This window comes from Zootoca vivipara, chromosome 14, assembly GCF_965207765.1.
Source record: "Zootoca vivipara chromosome 14, rZooViv2.hap1.1, whole genome shotgun sequence".
In the NCBI taxonomy this organism is placed as follows: Eukaryota; Metazoa; Chordata; class Lepidosauria; order Squamata; family Lacertidae; genus Zootoca; species Zootoca vivipara.
This window is the reverse complement of record NC_142597.1, coordinates 46,417,438-46,441,415: the sequence shown is the minus strand read 5'-3', so window position 1 is coordinate 46,441,415 and position 23,978 is coordinate 46,417,438. Positions and strand designations below refer to the sequence as shown.

At 49.2% G+C, this 23,978-nt stretch overlaps 2 protein-coding genes across 11 annotated transcripts; one reads left to right on the top strand and one right to left on the bottom strand.

Moving 5' to 3' along the window:
• SERPINF1 (serpin family F member 1) lies at nt 1-9,180 on the top strand. 3 transcript variants are annotated; one of them, XM_088657981.1, is made up of 9 exons: nt 1-453; nt 2,024-2,186; nt 3,266-3,360; nt 3,766-3,958; nt 4,045-4,200; nt 4,783-4,986; nt 5,224-5,366; nt 7,727-7,937; nt 8,780-9,180. In XM_088657981.1, the coding sequence occupies exons 3-9, from the start codon at nt 3,274-3,276 to the stop codon at nt 9,034-9,036; spliced, it is 1,251 nt and encodes a 416-aa protein (XP_088514107.1). In that variant the 5' UTR covers nt 1-453; nt 2,024-2,186; nt 3,266-3,273; the 3' UTR covers nt 9,037-9,180. The 3 variants fall into 3 exon arrangements, with proteins under 3 accessions (XP_088514107.1, XP_034995355.1, XP_088514108.1); XM_035139464.3 differs by lacking the exon at nt 2,024-2,186; XM_088657982.1 differs by lacking the exons at nt 1-453; nt 2,024-2,186 and adding an exon at nt 2,693-2,821.
• Nucleotides 9,075-23,953, bottom strand: SMYD4 (SET and MYND domain containing 4). Of its 8 annotated transcripts, none has more exons than XM_060268444.2 (13): nt 23,779-23,918; nt 22,521-22,588; nt 20,943-21,082; nt 20,100-20,244; nt 18,766-18,855; nt 16,972-18,082; nt 15,196-15,378; nt 14,017-14,192; nt 12,721-12,856; nt 12,074-12,190; nt 10,872-10,995; nt 9,985-10,158; nt 9,075-9,213 (listed from the first exon to the last, which is right to left on the bottom strand). In XM_060268444.2, exons 3-13 carry the CDS (start codon nt 21,074-21,076, stop codon nt 9,192-9,194), a joined length of 2,412 nt encoding a protein of 803 aa, XP_060124427.1. In that variant the 5' UTR covers nt 21,077-21,082; nt 22,521-22,588; nt 23,779-23,918; the 3' UTR covers nt 9,075-9,191. The 8 variants fall into 8 exon arrangements, with proteins under 8 accessions (XP_060124427.1, XP_088514099.1, XP_034995352.1 ...); XM_088657973.1 differs by lacking the exon at nt 23,779-23,918 and adding an exon at nt 23,361-23,550 and having other exon boundaries at nt 10,872-10,990; nt 12,069-12,190; XM_035139461.3 differs by lacking the exon at nt 23,779-23,918 and adding an exon at nt 23,361-23,516.
• Between the last annotated feature and the right edge of the window lie 25 nt (nt 23,954-23,978).

Genomic DNA, 23,978 nt, shown 5'->3' with positions numbered 1-23,978 from the left:
CTTTCCAGCTGGGGCAAGCTTCATGGAGCAGAGGGATGTCAATGGCTACTGGCCAATGGTGATTATGCTCTGACCCCGTAGAAGGGGAGAGCGCTCTTGTACTCAGGTCCTGCTTGTGGGCTTCCCTTTGTGGACATTGGGTTGGCCTCTGCGAGAAAGGATGCTGGACTAGATGGGTCTCTCACTCCTCCCTGATCCGGCAGCCAGGCTCTTATGCTCTGCCTTACAGCACAGCTGGCCATGCAGAGGGTGGAAAACAGAAGGAGGCTGCTTTAAGAGGGGAGCTGTAACTTGAAGCCTGCTGATGGCTGGGCTGGGATAGCCTGTGGGCTGGCAGCTATAGCTACAGCAGCCCAGGCAGATGTGTCTCATTATAAGAAGCTACACATACACACCCACACACCCACACACACCCTGGTCAAGGAGGACTGCAGTGGAGGACAGGAGCCTGAGGTAAGGAGGTGCTCAGGGGAGCTTATTGCAGCTCCCCAGGGGTGTGGGTGGGTGTAAGGCTACTTTCCTTTGAGGCGTAGAGCACAGCGCAGCAGGAATCGAGAGGAGGAAAAGGGTGGGGGATATGGGAGCAATGTCCATTTTTTCACCCTCTTCTGTCAACTTGTGCCCTACTTTAGAAGTATTGTCTCTGCAACAGAAACCAAATGAGAGATTAAGAGAAAACACCATCAGCTCCACTGGTTCTGCCCAGGAGGCAGCATCAGTTAAGAGCCAGGCAACATCTCACTTTTTTCGCTCAGAGAAAGAAGGTCCCAGTGTGAGATTTTGTAAGAATAGGACTGTTTTTGTAAATGCCACCCGGGGCACCAGGGTGCTAATGGCAGATTCTCTGGCAGCTGCAAAAATTCCACCCTGAGAGAACAAAGCCTCAGTCCACCTTTCAGAAAGAGCCCTGCTTTTTTTATTTCAGACTTGCAGATGTCAGAGATCACCCACCACCTCATCTGACAGCTCCTTTTATCTTGCCCTCAGGTGCCTCTGGTGTGGATGGGTGGGGGGGGGGAGAGGTTGAGTCTAGACTCTTCTCCTTCATAGAAGCAACTTACAAGGGGGGGGGGGACGACCACCCTGTCCCAGGAACCACCCAATGTTGGCTAAAGTAGTTCTTATTTTTCTCATTTTGGCTGTGTGCTTAAGTTTTGTGCTAATGGGCTCCAGATGTCTAGGCCCACTCAAGGAAGCAAGCAAGCAAGCACAGTTTCAGCATAAGTTCTTGGCAAATGTGGAAATTCTCAGCCTGGCAATGGTGATCAAGCTGGAGTATGTTCATCTCCTTTCTGAGGCCCTCTTCCCCAGCGTGGAATGGGGTTAGGACCAACATGCCAATAGCCATTTGCATCTAAATAAGGCAACACACCTCATGAGAAGACTCCCTGGAAAATGCTCTGATGTTGGGAAAGATTGAGGACACATGGAGAAGGGGATGACAGAGGACGAGATGGTTGGACAGTGTTCTCGAAGCTACTAACATGAGTTTGACCAAACTACGGGAGGCAGTGGAAGACAGGAGTGCCTGCCGTGCTCTGGTCCATGGGGTCACGAAGAGTCGGATACGACTAAACAACAAGGCAAAACACACACACACTTTTCTCTGGTCACCACACACAATTAGGGAAGGGAGTGAGAATAAAACTGCCAATGACATGCCATTATAAAAATCTATGGTGTGGCAGCATTTGGAATATTGTGTTCGGTTCTGGTTGCTTCACAAGAAAGGGATATTGGAGAGCTGGAAAAGGTTCAGGAAAGGGCAATGCAACTTCCCGCTATGACATTTGGGAAAGGCAACTAAGAAGAGACCTGATAGAGGTGTCTAAAACCAAGCATGGCGTGGAGAAAGTGGATAGAGAGAAGTTTCTCTTCCTCTCTTTTAAGACTATGAGGAACGGCTTAGGGAGCTAGGTATGTTTAGCCTGGAGAAGGTTAAGGGGTGATATGATAGCCATGTTCAAATATATGAAAGGATGTCATATGGAGGAGGGAGAAAGATTGTTTTCTGCTGCTCCAGAGAAGCGGACACGGAGCAACGGATTCAAACTTCAAGAAAGAAGATTCCACCTAAACATTAGGAAGAACTTCCTGACAGTAAGAGCTGTTCGGCAGTGGAATTCGCTACCAAGGAGTGTGGTGGAGTCTCCTTCTTTGGAGGTCTTTAAGCAGAGGCTTGACAGGTATATGTCAATAATGCTTTGATAGTGTTTCCTGCTTGGGTTGGACTGGATGGCCCTTGTGGTCTCTTCCAACTCTATGATTCTATAACTTATGGGCGTGCAATTAGGCTGATTGTTGGAAGATTCAGGGCAGACGAAAGAAAACCCTTCTCTATGGAACTCCCTTCTGCAAGAGGCAGTGATGGCCACCAACCTGAATGGCTTTAAAAGAGGATTAGAGAAATTCACAGAGAGTATGCCTCTCCATACTGGGAATCACAAGTGGGGAGGCAAGTGTGCTTGAGACATGATCACTCTAGATCTGCAGTAATTTGAAACTTTTGTGCCATCCTGGTGATTTGGCTGCCTTCCCTTTAATTGTAGCCTTTTAAAGACTTAACTACTATTTCCACATAGCCCTTGTGGCGCCAGCTGTCAGGGACGTGGCTTTGGTGTCTGCTGGGGTTACAGGCTACCCTTTGGACTGGATACGGCATTATCTGAGTCTGTCCCCTGCAAACACAAGTGATGAATTAATGCCAAGATTCTGCAAAACAAGAGGTCTGCTTCCCCTGCCCCAGTCCATTTGTCCCATTAGGGACTGAAGGACTCACAACAAGGGAAAGAGGTGCCTGTGGCAGTCCAAGGAATTGCTGGTCTGGAGTTATTGCACAAATTATTAGAAGTTATAGGGAAGTCTTTCCCGAGGAATACTCAGCTTTGTTACTGGGGCAAAGTTAAAAGCTCAAGGTTTCGATTCATGTTTAGATCCGTGACAAGTATTGGACTTAAGCTGTGATTCTTTCATTGTTTCTTGCTTGGAAGGGGGGTTGGAAATACGGTAGTAAATATCACTTGTAGTTTTATTGCTTCTGCTGGCTCATGGGAGCAGGGCAATTAGTAAGACATCAGCAGGTACCAAAGCCAATGCCCACTGCAGTCTTCTCTTTAATTAAACAGGAAGTGAGTTTTTTTAAAAAAATTAAAGTCCTGGGGAAATGAGTTCCTGCCTCAGTGCTCTGTCCTGTATTTGCAGCTCCAGCTCCAGAGAAAAGGCTGAGGTGGACAGCAGTTAAACTTGTTCCTTCTTTCCTCTCCAGGCCCCGCCATGCGACATCTGGTGGTTCTTCTGTGGCTGGGACTCCTAGCCATCTCCTGCAGAAGCCAGGACTCTGGTACCAGGAGCAGCCCACAGGTCTGTCCGAGGCTTCAGGGCTCCTCCCAAAATGCTGAACATGACCTCTGAGGCATTCTGCATGTACCCTTTTGCTTAAAAACTAGCAAAAAGGGACTAGGGACTGGCTGCATAACCTAGCCTAGCCCATGGGAAGCTGGGGGTGAAAACCCCTATGCTGCCTTCTCACTTTTGTACTTTGAGAAGTCCCTAGGATGTTTCTACAGCAGCCCCTGTTAACCTGATGCCCTCCAGATGTTTTAGACTACATCTCCCATCAACCCTTGTCCAAAACATCTGGAGGGCATGGTGGTGGCAAAGGCTCTCTTTAAGGCATTCAGGCAAATGGAAGGAGTCTTAGGGAGGGGACTCCCCTTTCATAGCGCAATGGGACAATTCTGAGCAAGCAAATTTTGCCTTTCACAGGATTCTGAACCCGACAACACAGAGGGAGCTGAGGAGGAGGACCCCTTTTTCAAGAGTCCTGTGAACAAGCTGGCAGCTGCAGTCTCCAACTTTGGCTATGACCTGTACCGTCAGCAATCCAGCCAGGCTCCCAGCGCCAACGTCCTGCTATCCCCCTTCAGCATTGCCACTGCTCTCTCGGGCATTTCCCTTGGTGAGCTTATTTCTGTTCCATCCTTTCCTAACTTCACCCATCCCAGGAAGGCAAACTTCACAGGCCTTTTTCTTTGTGGTTCATAGGGGCAGGAGAACGGACTGAAGGTATAATATCTCGCGCTCTGTTCTACGACATGCTTGACAAAGCCGGGATCCACAGCACATACAAGGAGCTCCTGACCACCATGGCGGCTCCCTCCAAAGGCCTGAAGAGCGTCTTCCGCCTCATCATGGAGAGAAGTAAACCTTGTGACCCTGCTCCCCATGTTACAGGGGGTGGCAAAGAGGGACCCCAAGGCAGAGTGGACAACCATTGGGAACATGGTCCAGCAAGCAGCAATTCCTGGTCCCCAAAATCAAACCATCCTTACTTGCAGGATGTCCCCATTTGCCTTGGTAGGATTGGCTATGTGGGCAGCAGGTGCCGCCTAACCTAGCCACTCTATAAAAAGTCTGTCAGGCTGTTTGGAGCCAGTGAGCACCAGCCCAACCTGAAAGTCCAAGGCAGAAAAGAAAACTTATTAACGCTTGCCTTCTGCACGATTCTCACATGGAACCCAGAGGGCGCAGGGAGATTGTTCTTAGATTTTTCTACAAAACAGTTCCTGTTGAGAACTGCTAAAGTTACTTCAGATTTAGTGCCTGGAAGGGTTTCATTGGCCGCAGGCCTCTGGGCAAGTGGCTCTATATAAGTAGTCTGGACCAGGTCACCTTTGGCTGCTTCCACATCTGCGGCTGCATGAATACAGGCTGTTAAGACATCACCTCCAAGTACTGAGCAGGCTGGGAGCTTTCTGGTCTCACCCCTTCCCACTCCCCTAGGGCTGAAAATGAAAATTGGGTTTGTGAACGAGCTGGACAAGACCTATGGAGTCCGCCCCAGAGTGCTGAGTGGAAACGCCCGGGCGGACCTGCAAGAGATCAACAACTGGGTGCAGCAGCGGACCGGCGGGAAGGTCACGAGGTTCTTTGGCGAGATCCCTGCTGGAATTAGCATCCTGCTCCTTGGGGCAGCCTATTTCAAAGGTAAGGGGAGACACGCTGAGAGAGATGCTCAAGGAAAGGAGAAGGTAAGGTCCAGTGACGGGCACCTTGGAGTGACAAGAGGTGTCTCCAATTCCTTGAGGTTAGGATCAGAGGAAGGTGAAGGCTGGGCTGTGTCTTCTGCTTCTCCCCAGGGGGAGTCACTGTTCCTGCTGAAGCTTTTCAGAGGAGGAGGGAATTGGGAACTCGATAACATTTCTCCACCTTCTCTAACCACAGGGCAGTGGGTCACCAGGTTTGACACCAGGCTGACTAAGCTGCAGGACTTCTACCTGGAAGAAGGCCGGACGGTGAAAGTGCCCACGATGTCAGATCCCAAAGCCATCCTCAAGTACGGCTTTGACTCTGAGCTCAACTGCAAGGTCAGTACAGGAAGCAGACCCTGCATAAAGTGTCTCCCAGCCAGCTTCACAGTATAAGGGCAGGCAGGCAGGCTTTCCTTCACCAGTTGCTCCCTCTCATCACTAAATTTGTGACAGGAAGGGAATGGCTTCATTTGGCCAGCTAAACCAGGTGAGGATAGCCAATGCATCTCAAACCCTCAGTCAGTTAGGGACTTCCCCTGCATGTGAAGACAGGCTCTGGTGGATAGAGCAGGTAAGAGCAAAAGTGGGTCCAACGGTCAAGAAGGCGGTTTCAGCACGTACCTTAGAGAGGTGAGGAGCAAGTGGGGTTTGTCAACTTGGGAAGGTAGTCCATCTAGGAGAAGGAAAATTCTGGTCCTAAACCTCCACTGCCTTGTGGGGTATCTTCAAGAGAAGAAAAGGCTCAGGAGTAAGCCCTTTACAACGCCAGAGTGGAGTCCTTAAGACAGTTGGATGGCGCTTTGTACGCCTCCTTTCAGCAACTCCTGCCACCAAACGTATTGCTCTGCTTTCCTTTGGACCACATAAGTGAGGCTGAGAGAGGCATCTTGTCACCTGGGCAGCCCAGGACCTCCATATACTGCCCAGGCTTGCTCCCCAGGGAAGTCACTTCGGTGCTGCTAGTGGTTTGACTTTGCCTCTGAAGGACACAAACAACAACAACATTAATTGTTGCACTTTCAGTGGCCCAGTGTGCTGGTCCTGTGGGTAATATGAGAAGCCAGGTCCAGGTCCGGTCCGCGGTCCAAAGTGTCAACGTAGAGTCAGTCCGATGTAGCCGAAGCAGGGTGCAGGTCAGGAACACAGGCAGGATGTGGCAAACAGCAATGTTGCTCCCGCAACCTGGGACGGGGTCTGACCGCCTTTTATCTCTGATGTGGTAATGGCCGGTCCCGATCGCCCGACGACTCACCACCCTGTCTCGCTCGAAGGCGAGCACTCAGGTCTTTCCTTCTCTCAGACCTGAGTCTCTGCAGCTCGGGAGACGCCGGTGGGTTACTAGACCCAGGAGCCGCCTCAGCCTCTCCTGACTCAGCCAGTAGTGGGTCAGCTGTCAGTGATGACCCAGATGACGGCAACGAGGTATTCCCTGCATCTGGAGCCAGGACAGGCTCAGGCCCCTGACTCAGCCCAGCTGGTGCTTGTTGCAGGGGAATATGTGCAGACTGAGGCTCCTCAGAATCAGGCCCCAGGCTTGGTTCAGATGATGTCCGAGGCAGAGGATCCGGTGCAGACTGAGACTCCTCTGGTTCCGAGTCAGAGTCTGAGTCCCAGGCCATCACACCCAGATTTATTTGCCCTTGTCCCCTTCTTCTTCCCAAGAAGCCATTCCTGTTTAGCAACGCTGCCACTGAGATGCGGCCAGATACGGTATTGCCATCTGCCCAAGATCACACATGGAACCCTGAGGATGGATTTGAACCTCTGCATGGATATGCTGTTGAAATAAATATAAATGTGTGCCAATGATGTACCACCTCCATGGGTGGCTCTGCCCTGCTATAAGCTAAAGATTCAAAGATTCTGGCCAGCAAAGATTCCCCTACTCCTCGCAGGTTGGCAACTCATTCACACATCTGGAGCAGCCCCCCCCCCGCCCCCAGTGGCTTCTCTCAGAGGTCCAAGTCAGAGAGCAGCACAATCCATACATAAGATGGGGTTATTTTGGCTCATGAAGAATTGCAAATTTTGAAAGGATGTCAATTTCTGCAACACATTTGCAAGCTAAACTTGGAAGCTGGGGAATGAGAAAGAAGGGATTGTAAACTGCAGCTTATGCACTGAGAACAACTTTGATTGGGTCATATCTTTCATTTTCAAAAGTGCCTCTCTTCAAGTGGTAGGACCCTAGCCAGCTGCTGCTGTAGAGAATGATGGGTGCTCTTAAGTGTTGCAGGTACAAATGCCCCATGGATATATGTTTGCGTGTAGGCAGGATTCAAGCCTTCTAAATATTCCAAGACCCCAGTTTCCACCTGCCTATGACTGTTGCCCCGGCTCAGCCAACAACCCTCCCTTTTGCTTCCCAAAGAGCTGCACCCATAGTCCCAGTCACAAAGACATCCATAAATCCTCCTCTGGAGCATAAGCTTCTTCCCACAGGCTGGGAACAAACAGGATCCCCTGGGCCCTGGCAACATTTCTCAAGCCATCCACGATGGCCAAGATGCATGAACAGAGAGGAATTAATTACCTTTGTAACAGTGGGGCATACAGCTCAATCTGTTCTTTTCTTTTGGGGGGGGGGGTCCTGGACTGAGCGAGTGGGTCAAAGCCCTGCAAGGAGGACAGACTAAGGAACTCCTTTGAAATGTCAGTACCTAACGCCTTTCACTTTCTCCGACTCCCCTTTCTAGATTGCTCAGCTGCCCCTGGCAGGAAGTGTCAGCATCATGTTCTTCCTGCCTCAGAGTGTGACCCAAAACATGACGCTGATTGAAGAGAGCCTCACTTCCGAGTTCATTCATGACATAGACAGGCAGCTGAAGACCGTCCAGGCAGTGCTGAGCCTACCCCAGCTCAAGATGACCTCCGAGACGAACCTCGCCAGCACACTCCAGGAAATGCGTATGTACCCAGCCCAGTTCTGCAGCTGAGTTGGGGCGAGAGCGTCCATGCAGTGCTGCACTTGGCAAAATAGACACACCCAGCAGGGAGGATGAAGCACTGCAGGTTACAAGCCCCCTTCCCTTCCCTTCCTTTTGTACTGGCTGCCTTTGAACATGGAAGGTCATCCCTAGTTGCCAAAGGTAATGGACACAAAGACTCCGCCCGCGTTGGGGATGAGCAGAGTAAGAAGCACATGCTTTGCCTGAAGAAGGGCCCCAGGTTCAATTTGTGGAGTCTTCATGTGGGCTATTTCCCTTCCAGTCAGTGCAGACACTGCTGAGCTAGATGGTTTGGTCTAAGGCTGCTTCCTCTATGCTTCCAGTGAACCCTCCTAATCTTCTGAACAAGTAAACTGCACTTGTGGCAGCCATAGGGCAACTGCAGGAAGCAGTGTGACCCTTGGTGCCAGTTTTTAGGTTACTGGATGGCAAGAGATGTCCTCTTAGTGCCACTCATGTAACTGCCAGCCAACTGGACAGTGCACTGAGGGCCACAGCTCTATGGTGGAGCCACTGTCCTGCAGATTGAAGGTCTCAGGTTCAGATACCTGGATGGACTCCCTGCCTGAAACCCTAGAGTGTTAGTGCCAGTCCTGCCCAGACCAGGCTGAGCTCAGTGGACTTATGGTCTCAGGATAAAGCAGCCTCCTCTTTTTCCCATGGTCCTTGCTAGCTCTTCCTCGCTGGCCAACTCTCCCTAGTTTGTCAGTGTTGTCCTCTTCTTTTTGGCTAGGAGCCCAGGAGACGCAGCTTCCTGGTCAGTTCTCCCCCCAGCTAATGAGACACCCTCCTTCCTCACAGGGCTCCAGGCGCTCTTCTCGACTCCCGACTTCAGCAAGATCGCTGTGAAGCCTGTCAAGCTCACCCACGCACAGCACAAAGTAGTCCTTGAGCTCAGAGAAGACGGGGCACGCTCAGTGTCTGCTCCAGAGATGACTGGACCCCTGAACTTCGCCATAGACTACCACCTGGACAGACCCTTCCTGTTTGTGCTTCGGGACAATGATACAGGCACTCTCCTTTTTATTGGGAAAATTCTGGACCCTCGGAGTGCTTAGACCCCCCCATCAGAACAGCCTGTAGTCACCGGGGAGGAAATGGGTTGGGGGTAGGTAGGTGGGGCCTGACTGCCCTGTTGCACTCTTGCTGTCCCCCACAACTGTTTATGCTTACCTGCTGCAATAAACATGCCCCAAGAACAACTGTGTGGGTCTCAGTAGTTCATTATCTTGTTGCTGACAGAGAAAGCATACCGGGGGAGACAGAATTGTTGAGAAGGGTGGAAGGGATAGCAGAGAAAAGTTCCCTGTTCCTTGTTTTTCCTTCCCAGTGTCCAACACAATGTTCTCACCACTAGGCAATACCCTACTCCCCAGGGATCCAGACAAGCCTGTGTGTGCTTTGGGGGAGGGGGTTGCCTTCCAGCAGTCCCACCTGTACCTCTGGAGGGGCTCTGACCTGTGTGTGTGTGTGCACCTGTATGAACCAAGAGGTACCTCCCAATCCTGTGACTTGAGGACCCCCCTTTTCCCACTCACCACCCAACCCGAGACACAGACGCACCCCCCCTCCCAAAGCATGTATTTGATGGCAGCCACCACCTTCAATGCACTGGGGGAAATTTCGTGGCAAAGGATTGCTTCTTCAGTGGTGAAGAGAGTATATTTTGCATGGGAAAGGTCCAGCTTCAAGCCCAACCATCTCCCACTCCCAGTGGGAAAGACCCTTCTCTACTCGGGATCCTGCCTATGAGAGGAGACCATCCTGGGTTTGATAGCCCAAAAGTCTGACTTGGCACAAGGCAACTTTCTGTGTCCTCCTTGGAACAAGTGGGCAGAGGCAGGAATTGTTTTTCAAGCCTTGGGGGAAGTTTAATGAACTTTGCCAAAATCACATGATTTGCTCCCTGCCTCTGGCTGCCCAGGGTACAAAGGGCGTGTCCTTCCCATCGTTCAGACGTCTTCATCCCTCACCCCCCAAGGGCGGCCTGCATGTTTCTCACTTACAACATTTTGGGTCTTGCACTGGCAACAGAGGTTCCTCCTCCTCCTCCGAGCAACTCCTCCAGGCAGGCTTTCATCTCTTGCAGCTCTTGCAGCTCGGTACTCTGGGGGCCGAGGTGCCTAGACAAAACATTCTCAGCCTCCTGGATGGTGTGCAGGGCTTCTGGTACAGCATGCCTGGCCACAGGGGGAAAAGGAGGCATTCTTGAAAGGGCTGCAGCAACGGCTCCCTCCCCTCAACAGAACCCCAAGCTGAGCTCTGGACCTAATCTCGGCCACCCTAGAGGAAGAAGAATCCAGGAGGAGGAGAGGCTGGAGGGAGGGAGAGCAGGCCTCAGGAAGGATGAGGAGGCAGCGAAAAATAGGAATGGAGGTTCTGGGGAGTTAATTATTAGGAAGAACTTTATGTTATGTAAACAGCAATCTGGACAAAAATCTCCCTGAAAAGCAATTCATCCTGATCATGGCAGGGAGGGAGGGAGAGAGAAAAAAAACTAAATCTCCCCCTCCACATGGCTTCCAGGCTTAGCAGCTGCTATTTACATTAAAAATATATACATGTTCTTAACATGCAATTAACTTCCCATGTAATTCAGCCCTTGAGTAACAGAGCAAAGTGCTCAGGGTAATCAGCCTCTTTTGGGAGGGAAAAGTTGGCTCTTGCGGACCCTTCAGGACTTCCTGCCTTGAATGGAGGCAGGGGTCAGATGAGGCAAACCCAAGACATGCCTCCCAGTCCTATGACACAGGTAAGTCCACAAAACCCCTTCAGCTGCTTTCCCTAGGCCAGCGCTGAAAATCACCTTCCAAAAAGCATGTTGCTCCTTCCACTGCCATTGGGAAGGATGTGCCTTGTGAGCTACCAGAGGGGGCAGGGGAGGGGCACTTACCCATTGAAGAGGATTTGTGCCAGTTTGAAGAGCTCCTGGCCTGCTTCTATGCTGGAGGGGCCGTAATGGGCTTCCACAGCCTGGATGCTACTGCGTAGATGCCCTGCTGCTTCCTGCCACTTCCCTGGGAAAGATTGGGAGCGAGGGAGGAGAAACAATGCGGGGATGATTTCAATGGGCGCCAGAGTGCTTCCTTAGCTCCTCACAGCTACTGCTTCATGCTCCCATCAACTTAAATGCTATCTATTTACGGATTACGGAGGGCTCTAGCTCTATGCAATGGTGGTTGCCGGTATGCATGCATGTATGTATTATCTCATGGGCTGTTATCATCATCACAGCCCTGCTGCCAAGCTCCCATTTTAAGATTATATGAACCTTGCAAAATCAATCAATCATGCAAACTGATTACGCAAGTGCAAACTGCCAAATATCAGTGCAAAGTGATGCATATGGGAGAAAACAGACAGACAGAAAAACCCACCCCTAACTCCATATATGCAGACTTAGGGGATCTTAGCTGGGAGGGCTTGGGGGTCACTGTGGTTAGCTCAAGGACAATGTTAATTCAGAGTCTGATTGTGTCGAAGAAAGGCAGATTCCATGCCAGAGGATGTTGGGGAAGTGGCTGAAAATAAAACTGCACTTATTGTAATGCCTTATGTAATTCTGTGTTGCAACCACACTTGGATTAAATAGTGCACACAGTTCCGGTCACCCTGATTCAAGAAAGGATATCAGAGAGCTGGCAAAAGGTGTTGAAAGTGGACAAAATGATGAAAAGGCTGGCACACCATTTTTACAAGGAAAGGTTGGTGCATTGGGGCCTTTTCAGTTTAGAAAGACAGTGAATGGTATGGGAGATGTGCTAGGGATATATGCAGTTACGATCAGCTGACGGGCAGGAGAGCTGAAGCAGGCTGTATTGCCTGCACAGGGATTGCAAAGCGCATTGCTTGGGATTCCCAACCCAAGGGCCTGACAGCCAGCGGAGTGCTTGGGATTTTGACAGTTGGGCCGGACAGGTACCTGACACTCATCTGATATCATAATCACACCATGTGATTAGCAGGTGTTCTACACACACACACACACACACACACACCTTGCATCAAAGCTGGTCTGCAGGGGTGGGGCCAGATAAGGCTCTGGCTGGCAGAGCCAAAGGGGGTTTCCCCCCTTAGTTTAAAATAGCACCTTACCCAGGGTGACGTAGGCTTGCGCCAGGCTATCCTCAATCTCTCCCACCATCAAGTGCGCTGGAGAGAGGAATCTCTTGGCATCCAACCTGCATTTCAGAAGCAGCTCCATCGACTGATCTGGAAATTCAAAAGGCACGGGCTCAATGCAATTGTGAGATGGACACATGACAGCCTTGGCCAACTTCACAAGAGCCCTGCAGGGTAGATTTCTATTAAGATCTCTGTATTATTTTGCATATGTGCGGCTGTGGGGGTTTGCTGTCAAGACAGATAAAAGTGTCACATTTTGTTTTTATTGTAATTAAGGGTTGATTTGCTGTGAGATGCCTTGAGTGGCTCAAACTGCTGCAGAAAGGCATGGCTTCCTGGTTCCTACCCGACTCTCCTAGCTACACAAGCTACCCAGGGAGAGGCCCTGTCTTGGGTGTTTCTTGGGTGTTTTTAAGCCTCACACTTTATCTGGCCTCTCCCCTTCAGTATTTCCCAAAATGTGGCTCCTTAAGAGGGAACAGCCTGAATACAGTACAACAATGCTGCCCCCATGTGGTCAATCAGGAACATAGCAGCCTAGGGAAGGTCATTTCTACTTGTGCCAACTGGCCAGTGAGGAAGCAGCAGCACAGGCACTTGTTGCAGAAGATGCTCACCTGGGTGGCCACACTGCAGAAGCTCCAAGGCCACCTCAGCTTGCAGTCGAAGGTCACTAAGCTGATGCTGGAAGTGATCCTCATGAACTCGTACTTTGCAGGCCCCACTGGAGCAATGGAGCAAACCCTCTGCGCCCTGGAAAAACCCACAGGACAGTTCCCTGTTTGTATCACATTACAGAGCCTCATCCATCACACCCCTGAGCCACGTGGTGCTTGGGGAAAAGGGCACCCCATAAACTGACTCAAGCAAAATCTAGCCCAACTTATGCAAGAAATGGTCTTTGCAGCAAACATTAAGAAGGGCACTGTAACTGGATCAGGCCAAAGGGGCCCCACCTAGTACATCTTCCTGTTCTCACAACAGCCAACTCAGCAAGAAGCCTCCTATTAGGACCTGAGTGCAACAGCAACTCCCCCCACCCAGGAGGGCAGTATAAAAATTTAATGATTTTTTTTAAAAAAACACACACCAACAAACCAACTGCAATTGTTCAGAGGCCTTTACTGCTTCCAGCAGTGGCAGAACATAGCCATCCTGGCTAGCAGCCATCAATAGCCATCTCCTTCTCCATGAATGTGTCTGATCCTGTTTTAAAACCATCCAAGATGGCAGCAATCACTGCCTCTTCTGAGAGTAAGTTCCACAACTACGTATGTGTGGAGAAATTCCTTTTTAAATATTCCTTTAGTTATATCATGAAAGGGGAAAGCAAAGTGATGCGAGGAAGGCTAAAACCACTAGGCAAGCACACCACAATGTGGACTGGTGTCCACAAGCTGCAATGACCATACTATGCCTCTTCCATGTCTAGGTGCCAATTGGTGAGGAATCACGGTAGGAAAGGCCTGTTTGTCTTCATGCTGGCTCATGGGAACAGAATGCCTGACTGGAGAGGCCTGTGACTTGATGCAGAAGGGCTGCTCTTACGTTGAAGAGAAGAAGAAGAGGAGTTTGGATTTGATATCCCGCTTTATCACTCCCCGAAGGAGTCTCAAAGCAGCTAACAATCTCCTTTCCCCTCCTCCCCCACAACAGACACCCTATGAGGTGGGTGGGGCTGAGAGACTTCAGAGAAGTGGGACTAGCCCAAGGTCACCCAGCAGCTGCATGTGGAGGAGCGGAGACTGAGTCTACCGCTCTTAACCACTACACCACACTGGCACACTGACGTTCTTAACAATCATAAGCGGAGAACATCCTCAGCTTGTAAACTGGAGGGCTCTGCCCTCCTCTCCCACCCCAGCCAAAGACGCGGCTGCAATACTGCAGAAGCAACCCTGTAAGAGCATTACCTGCTGCATGAGCTTGTGGCAGGCAGGGCAATGGAAGAGACCATCTTGGGAGGATGCTCTCTTTCCTGAGACGGGCTGCAGCTCCTCCAAGCAGGGCAGGCACCGACATTCAAAGAAATACTGAGAAAGGAGCTGCTTACGCCTTTTAGCAGCCCCCATCCTGCACCTGTGAGGACCTGTCGAGAAAGGACACAAAGAATAGCCAAAGCCACAAGGGGAAACTGATCTGCAAAAGCAGATCAAAGCCACTGCTCCTGCACCACACTCTTCTGTGGTTCTGAGTCCAGCTTCCTCCTGCTGCCTTTGCTTTGCCAGAAACAAGCAGGCTTGACAGCAAACCCAATGTTATTTGAGCTCCCAGGTCTTGTCCCTGAAGAGGCTCAAACACTTTCCCCCTCCTCTGCCCCATGGGGTCCTCATCCACTATCTACTTGCCTACGGGGAGGTTGCCAGGAGAAAGCAGAAGGCAGGCAAAGGCAACCTCAGGGGGGGACCTTAAGGATTTTGTTGGTGTACTTAAAAATAATAACAGTTGTTTACAGTGCCTTGGTAGCTGCATTGGAAGGATTTGTATCATGAAAGGTGGGATATAAATAACTGAGATGAATAATTGGACACTTTCGAGAGCGTGGCTCTTTTGGTGCCTGCCTGTGTGCACCTATCACTCTGGCCTGAGCTTTCTCAAGCTGGTAAAATTCCATGCACTCAGGTCACCCAGAAATGTGATATTGTGAGAACTACTTAAAAATTTATATCTCGCTCATCAGTTGGCTGAGTTCTCAAATTCACTTTCAATCCCAGATACAGTAATTGAAATAAAAATGATAAAATCGTAGAACTCTGCTGTAATCATTTTAACAAAAAGCATGTTGAAATGTTGGAGAGAAGCAGAAAAATTGTTTTCCAAATTCCAGCATCCTGAGGAATTTGAGAGCAGCTCCCCAGAACTTCTTCAGCATCACCAAGAAACTAATGAGGCTGGTCTGCAGGCATGAGGCCCTTAAGCCCCATTTTCAGTCAAGGAGGGAGAAAAGGGAAAGTGAGGAGGGACAAGCAAAGATAAGATCCCAAGACCTCCCTCACTGGTACATTTTGGCTTCTCTTGAGAGAAGCCTGACAGGGTTTCCAGGCATCAGTTCACCTGGCCCCCTCCTCAGCCAAATGACAGCAGCTACTCACCATAGCAGTGGAGAATCTCCTGCCCTCTTGGGATTGACTGCAAAGCTCTGACCTCTGCGGTTCTGCCGCTGAAAGTCACACTGGTGTTTGGCTCACAGGAGTGGTTCAGGAGGCTGACCACGGGGTAGAGAGCTGTGGCCACACGCACCTGTTTGCTGCTAGCCACTGGCCCATTTTCAGACCCTGAGTGAAAAGGACAATGAGGCCTTTAGGGACAAGAGGAATCCATAAGAACATCAGAAGAGGCTGGCTGGACTTCCAACAAGGCAAGATGACGAGCACCACGGCTGGGTCGAGCTCCTGAGGACCGCCAGCAGCTGGCTGGTCCCCATGCCAGCACTGCCACCACGACCGGGGATGTCCAACGCGATAACCAGGGAGGCCATGCAGAGCCCCCAGCCTCCCCAGTGGCCTCAACCCCGCCAGGACTGGGAACACCCCACCAATGGCTCAGCGGACAACATTCTTTATAAATTTTACACCCAACACAAGTGCCACAAAGGCGCTTGGCACCGTCTCACTGACCCACCTCTATCGCAAGCGAAAGGGGGGGGCAGCCTGTTCTCAAACAAGGCCATCCATGCCAGATGAGATACAGGATCAACTGGCTGGGAGCCAAATGGTCTAAGCTACCCCCCAAAAAACACCTATATAACTACATATAGGTTACTCTCTATAACCTACCCCCCAATCTTCAGCCCATTCCTATCACTAACCCCCGCTCTTCCACCACCACCACCACACTATATATCAGCATATTAGGTTCAATAGCCAATATAAGGGGAGAAACACAGGACAACCCGGACGGGCTAGCAGGGAATCATCCCATAAAATAGACATACAAAATGGCTAGCTTAAAAGCAATTACAGTACACTAAATGTGAGGGGACTGGCAACCTGATCAAAAGAAAAAGCACCAACTTGTAAGTAAACACCATGAAACCACACATTGCCTTCCTACAGGAAATACACAACCCACCCAAAGGAAGCAAACTCCTGAGCGAACCCCACTTCAATCAACTATGGGTGACACCTGGCTCAGGATAGGCCCTTCCTAGAAAAGCTAATCAATAACTGACACGGGGAAAAATAGAAGAGAGCACGTTCACCCCGTTATGGCTCCCCTTAATCATATTAATAGCCAACAAGACAAAAAGAATCCACCAACAGCATACAAATCAATCTGGCTTCCTGACCCAACAAGCCCCCCCCCCTCCTCACAAATGCCAGCCAGACAACCAACCACACCCTGCCCCCCAATACCTCTCACTACCAAGGAAATGTATAATGTGAGTGGTAACAAACAAACAAAAAGAGAACCTACCCAGTTGACGCTGACACAAAACCCCACATGTATACTATATAAAAGAATATAAACCTCCCCACCCCATCCACCCTCCTTCCCCAACCTTATACTGTACTCAACACTAACATCTCACAACACCTATAACTGATTTGTAAGAAAGACTGAAAAAAGAGGCAAGTTGCAGCTTGGTCAGACCAAAGGGGGCCCATCTAGTCAGGCACCCCCTGATGCCCCAATGAGAAGCTTGCAGGCAGGACCAGAGGTCAGCAGCAGTAACTCTCTCCCCACTTGCCCTATTCCCCAGCAACACCATGGTATTCAGAGGGAAGGAGAGAACCCAGCCAGAAGAATCTGGAGGCCTTTACAGCTTCCAGTTCTTCCCTTAAAAGTGCTTCCGCATGTAGAACCCACTCTGCCCATCTCCTCTAGGGAGTCCAAGCATGAGAAAGAGCAATCCCACGAGTACTCACTTGACACGCGGAGCGCAGACACTGCCTGCGCATTGCACTGCAGCTGCAGCATGTGCCTCAGCATAGCCTCCCCTGGGACTTCCCACTCAGGACATGCTTTGCCAGCTTTCGATCCGCCCTGGTCTTCAGGTGTGCTCTTCCCTGAAATGAAAGCCTCCAGGCCAGCTTCTCCAAGCCTCTTACACAAGGCAGCAACGCTCAGGCTGCAGAGGAGCCTGAGCTCAAGGCTGTGCTTTTCAGTGTGTGGCAAGAGGCAGAAGATGGCTTGGTAGGAACTGCTATACCGCCCATCAGCATCGCAGCCAGGAATGGAGGAGGCCGAGTTCTCTTCTACAACCCCACTGGAAGCTGGTGCTTCAGCAACAGGTTCCGCCACCACTTCCTCTGTGTGTGACTGCTTTATTAAAGCGCTGACCTCTGCAAAGCCTGCCACCAGAACTGATCTTAAGGCAATATGGCAGAAGACTCCCAATGTCAGAAGCAGTCCCCCGAAGGAGCACTCTCTGCTGTGGTAGGTCCTCCATGCCAGCTGGGCACAGGCATGGCTGCAGTATTTGGCATAACTGCACCCCTGGCAGGGAACGGGTGACAGCAGCTGCTTCAAGCAATGGTGGCAGTGAAGATCTTCGTTAGCCGGCTGCCCATTCAACATGGCCTCCGCACTGCCTTGAAGCAAGAGGCTTTCCCCGGGGCATAGCACACTTACAAAGGCCTCTTCACTCACTAAGATTTCGCCAGGAAGGATATCCTTGGCTGCAACTAAATGGCGCCCTTTGCACGCAGAGAAGTTCAAGCTCACTGATGCAGAGGCACATGAAATCCTACTGCTCTCCTCCCAGGGCTCCAAATCCTTCTGGATCCTGTCAGACACTGCAGGCTGACAGACTGAACCACTCTTCCCTTTGCAGGCTTTGAGTTTCAGCTGGTTGAATTGACTAAGCAGCACATGATGGTCTGCAGACATTTTCTCCTCTATGCTGCTTAGGGCTTCTGTCACCTCCTGAAATCGACCTAGAGAAAGGAGGCAGTCGGCCTTCCGCAGCAACAGCTTGGGGAGCAGTTCTTCTGGGTAGCCCCCTCCCTGTGCCCTCTTAATGTCCTCCAAACAAACCTGCCGAGAAAAGAAAGGCTTTCTGAAAGCTTGAAAAGGGGGTTGTGGAGACTACAATGTCCTGTTGCTCAACTTTCTTATTACATTTACAGCCACAACATGGTCCTCATCTGCCCCACCACTTGCCAGCTTGATAGTTACAAGTGCCATGTAGATCATGTGTTGTCAATGGCTTCCCCCAGAAGTGCTTCCATGTTAATGATACTTCCCACACCACTGCTCCCCCAGGCTTTCGCCTTTCTACTTACAGGAAATCACTATCCTGCAGTTAACCTCAGCCAGGAACAATAAGCAGTGAGAGCTATTTTACAGTCTTTAGAATCAGAAAGTGCATTACCATGTTAGAAACGCAGGAAGCTGCATTATGCTGAGTGAGAATATTGGGCCATCTAGCTCAGTAAAATCTACACTGACTGGCAAGAGGCTCAGGCAGAAGCCCTACTTGGAAATGCCAGGGGTTGAACCTGGGACTGTCGGAATGCAAGAACAATGCTCTAACTCTAAGCAATAACCCGGATTCCCCAAAGGTGGGGGAGCCCTACACATTGCAATGCTTACACAATACGCACAGACACACCAAGCAAATTGTTCTGCTTCTGGGGGCATGTGACTTTCTGACTGCCGGGCTTCCAACTGGAAACAATGGCTTTGGACAATGCTATGCTTGGTTGGCCCCAACTCACCTCAAACTGACCCAGGTGGAAAAGAGCTGCCGAGTGGTTGGCATAACACACCGCCATTTCTGGGCTGCCGGCCTCTGCGTGGGACAGTGCCTGGGAAGATCAGAGAAAGAGGAGGCCAAAATAGGTAGAGTGGCTAAACGGCGAGAGCTGGGAGGTTTCTGGTTGGAACCTCAGTTCAGCCACAGGACACATCTAACTGTAGAGGCGAAATGCATTGGTGTGCCTTCAAAAGAGAACACACCCCTTCACACTCATCTCTTATGAGTGGAAAAGACTGATGGGGGCCTTCTCTGTGGAAGCACCCAGAATGCTGAACTCCCTGTCCTATGTTGGGATTTGCCTGGCCCATCCTCTTTCTATGGCTTCTCGCTCCCAATTATTGCTTTCTCACACACACTCCCCTTTGATAGCTTTTAGTCTCCCAATTATAGTTTTTGCTCTGCTATGGTTTAGCTTTGTTAACATACTAGCAGTCTCATATGTGGCACTACTCAGGATTTCTAAGAAAACAAAAAAAAGCAGAGCAGTTCTGAAATCAGTAGTTAAAATCAGGGAAGTGTTGAAAGCTTCAGTCTGCTATCTTGATCCACAACAGCATCCAATTGATTCCAAACAGAGATGAAAACCTGCTCCTTGATCTCAGAAACCACCATGTAAGAAGACTGAGCTAAATTCGATTTTGAAAGGTTCAGTGCACCATCTTATTCAAAAGGACATCTAGTTCTACCCAAACGTAAGACAAAAACATGCTCCTTGATTTCAGGAACAGCTATGCAAAATTTGGTTATGATTATCTTAAAAAGGTATCCAAATACAGACAACGTTGCAAAATATATATTAGATTACTGTTTTTTCGGTATATAAGATGATGGTTTTTGAAAGAAAAAAAAAGTTAAAAATTGGGGGTCATCTTATACATGGACGGTGAATGCACAGGGATTAAAAAACACCTCCCTGCAGCTGCTGTAACCGCCAAAGCCACTGTCCCTCTTGGGTAGCTGGCTTGGGCTGGTGCCCGAATGTGCACCCCCCCCCCAGGCCAGTGCTTTGAATATTTAATCAAATATCAGAGTTGTCGTTTGGTGTTTAAAATATTGATTTCTTCATTTTGGGGTTCAAAAAATAGGGGTCGTCTTATACATGGGGGCATCTTACACATGGAAAAATATGGTATATGGATTTCAGTGTATTTTTGCATTATTTGTGTTAAATTGTAAGTTTTACTGAGAGTGCTCTGAATGAAAAGGGGGATAAAAAAATCAACGAAATAAATAAATAAATAAATAAATAAATAAATAAGTGTTGAGTGCCCTCATCCACCCCCAGGTCTTTACCCTGGAATAGAGTACTGCTGCTGTTCTGTACTCCTTTTTCCGAAACCATTTGTTCCCTTCCTCCTTGCAGGACAGAGTCATCTTAGGATCTTTCTTCACACAATAGTACCTGGACAACCTGAGCAAATACTCTTCATCTTCAGGACTACAAGAAGGAGAAAAGAGCAAGAGTGGGGGGGGGGAGAGAGAGATTTGAGACAGGTGTGCAGGAGTCAGCACTAGAGATGTCACAGAATTCTGTCAAAACAGGAAATGAGAGCAGGAATTGCATTTGTTTGTGTGCCCATCTGCAAACAGGAATACATATCAGGCAGCAAATACAATTCGTATTGGCTGTTATAATCTAATGCAAGAACATAAGAAGAACCAAAGGGGGCCGATTTAGTCCAGCATCCTGTTCTCAGAGTGGCCTGTGGGAAAGCTGCAAGCAGGAATTGAGCACAAGAGCAACTCTCCCCTGCTTTGATTTCTAGCAGCTGGTATACAAGTATTGTTACCCCCAACTGTGAAAGCAGAGCCTAGCCATCATAGCTACTAGCCATTGATAGCACTCTCCTCCATGCATTTGTCTAATATTCTTTTAGAGCCATCTAGGTTGGTGGCCATTACTGCCTTTTCTGTCCACAATTTGCTGTCATTATTTGCAACATGTTCCCCTCGGAGAAATGAATGGTGTGGCACTGCATAACAATCACAAATTAATGATGTTATTAAATTTCACCATAGTCAAGCAGCTAGCTGAACGTTTTTGTGTTTTTTTTTGGAACCCAATCTGCAGCGGAACAGCATGCAGGCTTCTCAGCAAAATATTCACACACATCACTCAATCATACAGTTACTTACTGCAAAAGAGTCAAGGAAAGAAGCAAGCTGTCCCTGAGCGACATGGAGGGACAAAGCTCTTCCTTCAATAATGGCTGCAGTGAAGTCAGTTTCTGGTTAATGTAAAGCTTCCATTTTTCCACAGGTAAGTCCATGATAAGCTAGAAACAAATCCACCCAAATTTTGATTAACCATTCAGAGGCTATACAATCTATAGCTATTTATGCACTGGTGTTCAGCTGGTGGGTTGGGACTCACTTGTGGGTCATAGAATCACGTAACTGTAGAGCTGGAAGGGCCCCCAAGAGTCATCTAGTGCAGTGTTTCTCAACCTTTTTTGGGCCAAGGCACACTTGTTCCATGAAAAAAATCACGAGGCACACCACCATTAAAAAAGTTAAAAAATTTAACTCTGTGCCGCCCTATATTGACTATATAATTATGACTGTAAGAAACACTTGCCAATTGCTGTGTTGGTTGCAATCTCCTGTAATAAGGCTTCACAAGCCACTGATTTCTCTGCCAGCACAATCCTTTGCTCAGCAAGTTTCAGGTTGAGCTCATCCAGCCAGCTTCTTTAAGTTTGTCTAAAACCACCCTCCCGTGGTGGTGGCTGTTGAGAGCTGCGCTCGCCCCGCGTCGTGACCCGGCCGGCTTCCTTTCCGGTGGTTCAGTGTTGTATATTGGCGGCCGCCAGGCACGTGACAATGCAAATCGCCCTTCTCGTCGCGGCACACCAGCCAGCGTCTCGCGGCACACTAGTGTGCCGCGGAACAGCGGTTGAGAAACGCTGATCTAGTGCAACCCTCTGCAATGGTGGGTTGCAACAATAGCACTACTACAATGCAAATATATGGTAAAAGATTAGGAAAAGTGCCCCAAATGCACATTTGTGTTAAAAGTGGGTCCTGGGCTTGAAAAGGTTGAAGATACCTGATTTAAGAGGGTGAATTTAGACCAGAGCAGGTGGAAAATTAGTTGTAGTAGTAGTAGTAGTAGTTTATTAAAGTTATCCTTCATCCAAGGATCACAGGGCGGTTTACAGTATAAAAACACAAAAATACATAATCTAATAATGACAGAAATATATACAGTGGTCCTTCGACTTACGAATTTAATCCGTTCCAAATGCACATTTGTAGGTCGAAAAGTTTGTACGTTGAAAAAAGCGGTTTCCCATAGGAATGCATTGGAAATGGAAAAATTCGTAAGTCGAGTAAACTGCAACTAAAATTCATAAGTCGAGAAAACCCCATCTAAACCGCAACGGTTTTCCTTTTGGATGTCAAAAAAACCGTAAGCGTGCGGCCATTTCTTTCCATTCATAACTCGAAATTTCGTAAGTCGAGTACTTCGTAAGTTGAGGGACCACTGTAATCTAATAAATTGGGCATTAAAAAAAAATCTCTTGCATCAAAGATGTATGAGGGTGTACTTCCGGGTGCTAACCAGGGATGAGGAACCTGCTGTGGCTCTCCCTTCAAATGCCTTTGGGCTCCTAATTCTTCTTGGCTCCAGCAGTCAGCATGGCTTATGGCCAGGGGCTGTGATGACATCTGCAGATATCCCTCCCCCCAAAATATATCCCCCACACCTACCGTGCAGCCTATTTCACAGGGTTGTTGTGAAGGTAAAGCTGGGGCAGGTGAGTAAGGTGCTTGTCGCCCTGGAGAGAAGAAAAAGGAGGAGGATGACGATGACAGCAATGATGATAATGCTCCCAAAAGAGCTACAAATTGCATCCCCAGAGAGGTGCACCTGGCACCTTCATTGTACAGCTTTTATCCTATGCGGAAACCACAACTCTTCCCCCTGGCATTTGGCACTTGAGACAGAACCACAGGACTATAGCGTTGGGTTGGAAAGGTCCCCAAGGGTGATCTAGTCCAACCCCCTGCAATGCAGAAATCTCAACTAAGACATCTAGGACAGAAGGCCTTCCGACCTCTACCTAAAAACCTCCAATTAAATAGAGTCCACCACCTTCACCTTCTAAGGGAGGCTGTTCCACTTCGAACAGTCCTTATGGCTAGAAAGTTCTTCCTGATGTTGAGTCGGAATCTCCTTTCTTGCATCTTGAAGCCATGGGTTCGAGTCCTACCCTCTGGAGCAGAAGGAAGCAAGCATGCTCCTCTTCCATGCGACAGCCCTTGAGATATTTGAAGATGGCTCTACCTCCTCTTTCCCAGGCTAAACATCCCCAGCTCCTTCAACCGTTCCTCATCAGGCTTGGTCTCCAGACCCTTCGCCATCTGGGTCGCTTCGTTCCTGCTTCTCAATATCCTTCTTAAATGGGGGTAGCCAGAACTAAACATCACTCTCTTTCTTTCTATCCACCCTCACAAATATTGAAAAACTTCATACCCAGCCTAGTCTTGTGACTGCAGTGTTTTTTAAAAAATCTTTTTAATTCAGAATTTTATACTGTTGCAACTCACCCTGGAACCTGCAAGTGAAGGTTGAGTAGTAAGATGTTGTTGAGTAGTAAGTTGTTGTATACTGATAATAGAACTTTAATAGCATTGCTGCAAATGGAGGGGAGGAGAAGAACGACCATTGTTGTCCCCAGTGCCCTAACCACCCATTCTGGCTTAAGTATTCCTTAAACCAGGCATCCCCAAACTTTGGCCCTCCAGATGTTTTGGACTACAATTCCCATCATCCCTGACCACTGGTCCTGTTAGCTAGGGATCATGGGAGTTGTAGGCCAAAAATCTGGAGGGCCGCAGTTTGGGGATGCCTGCTCTAGTCGGACTAAAACTTAGACACAACCCCGTCATGCTACTTGAGCGAGAATAATAATAATAATAATAATAATAATAATAATAATAATAATAATAATAATAATAATGATACCAATGGCGGCAATAACACCGCCCCAAGAAAAGCGGAGGGAGGCTGTTCGGTGCCCCCGAGCGAAGGGCGGCCCCTCAGTCCTCTCGCCCCCGCCGCCCCGACCACCGAAGGCGCCTCAGAAGAATCTGCGCGCGCGCCTTTCCTCCTCCCTTTTTTTTTTCCACCTCAGCGCGAAAAGGCGCGAAAGCGAGAGGAGGGCC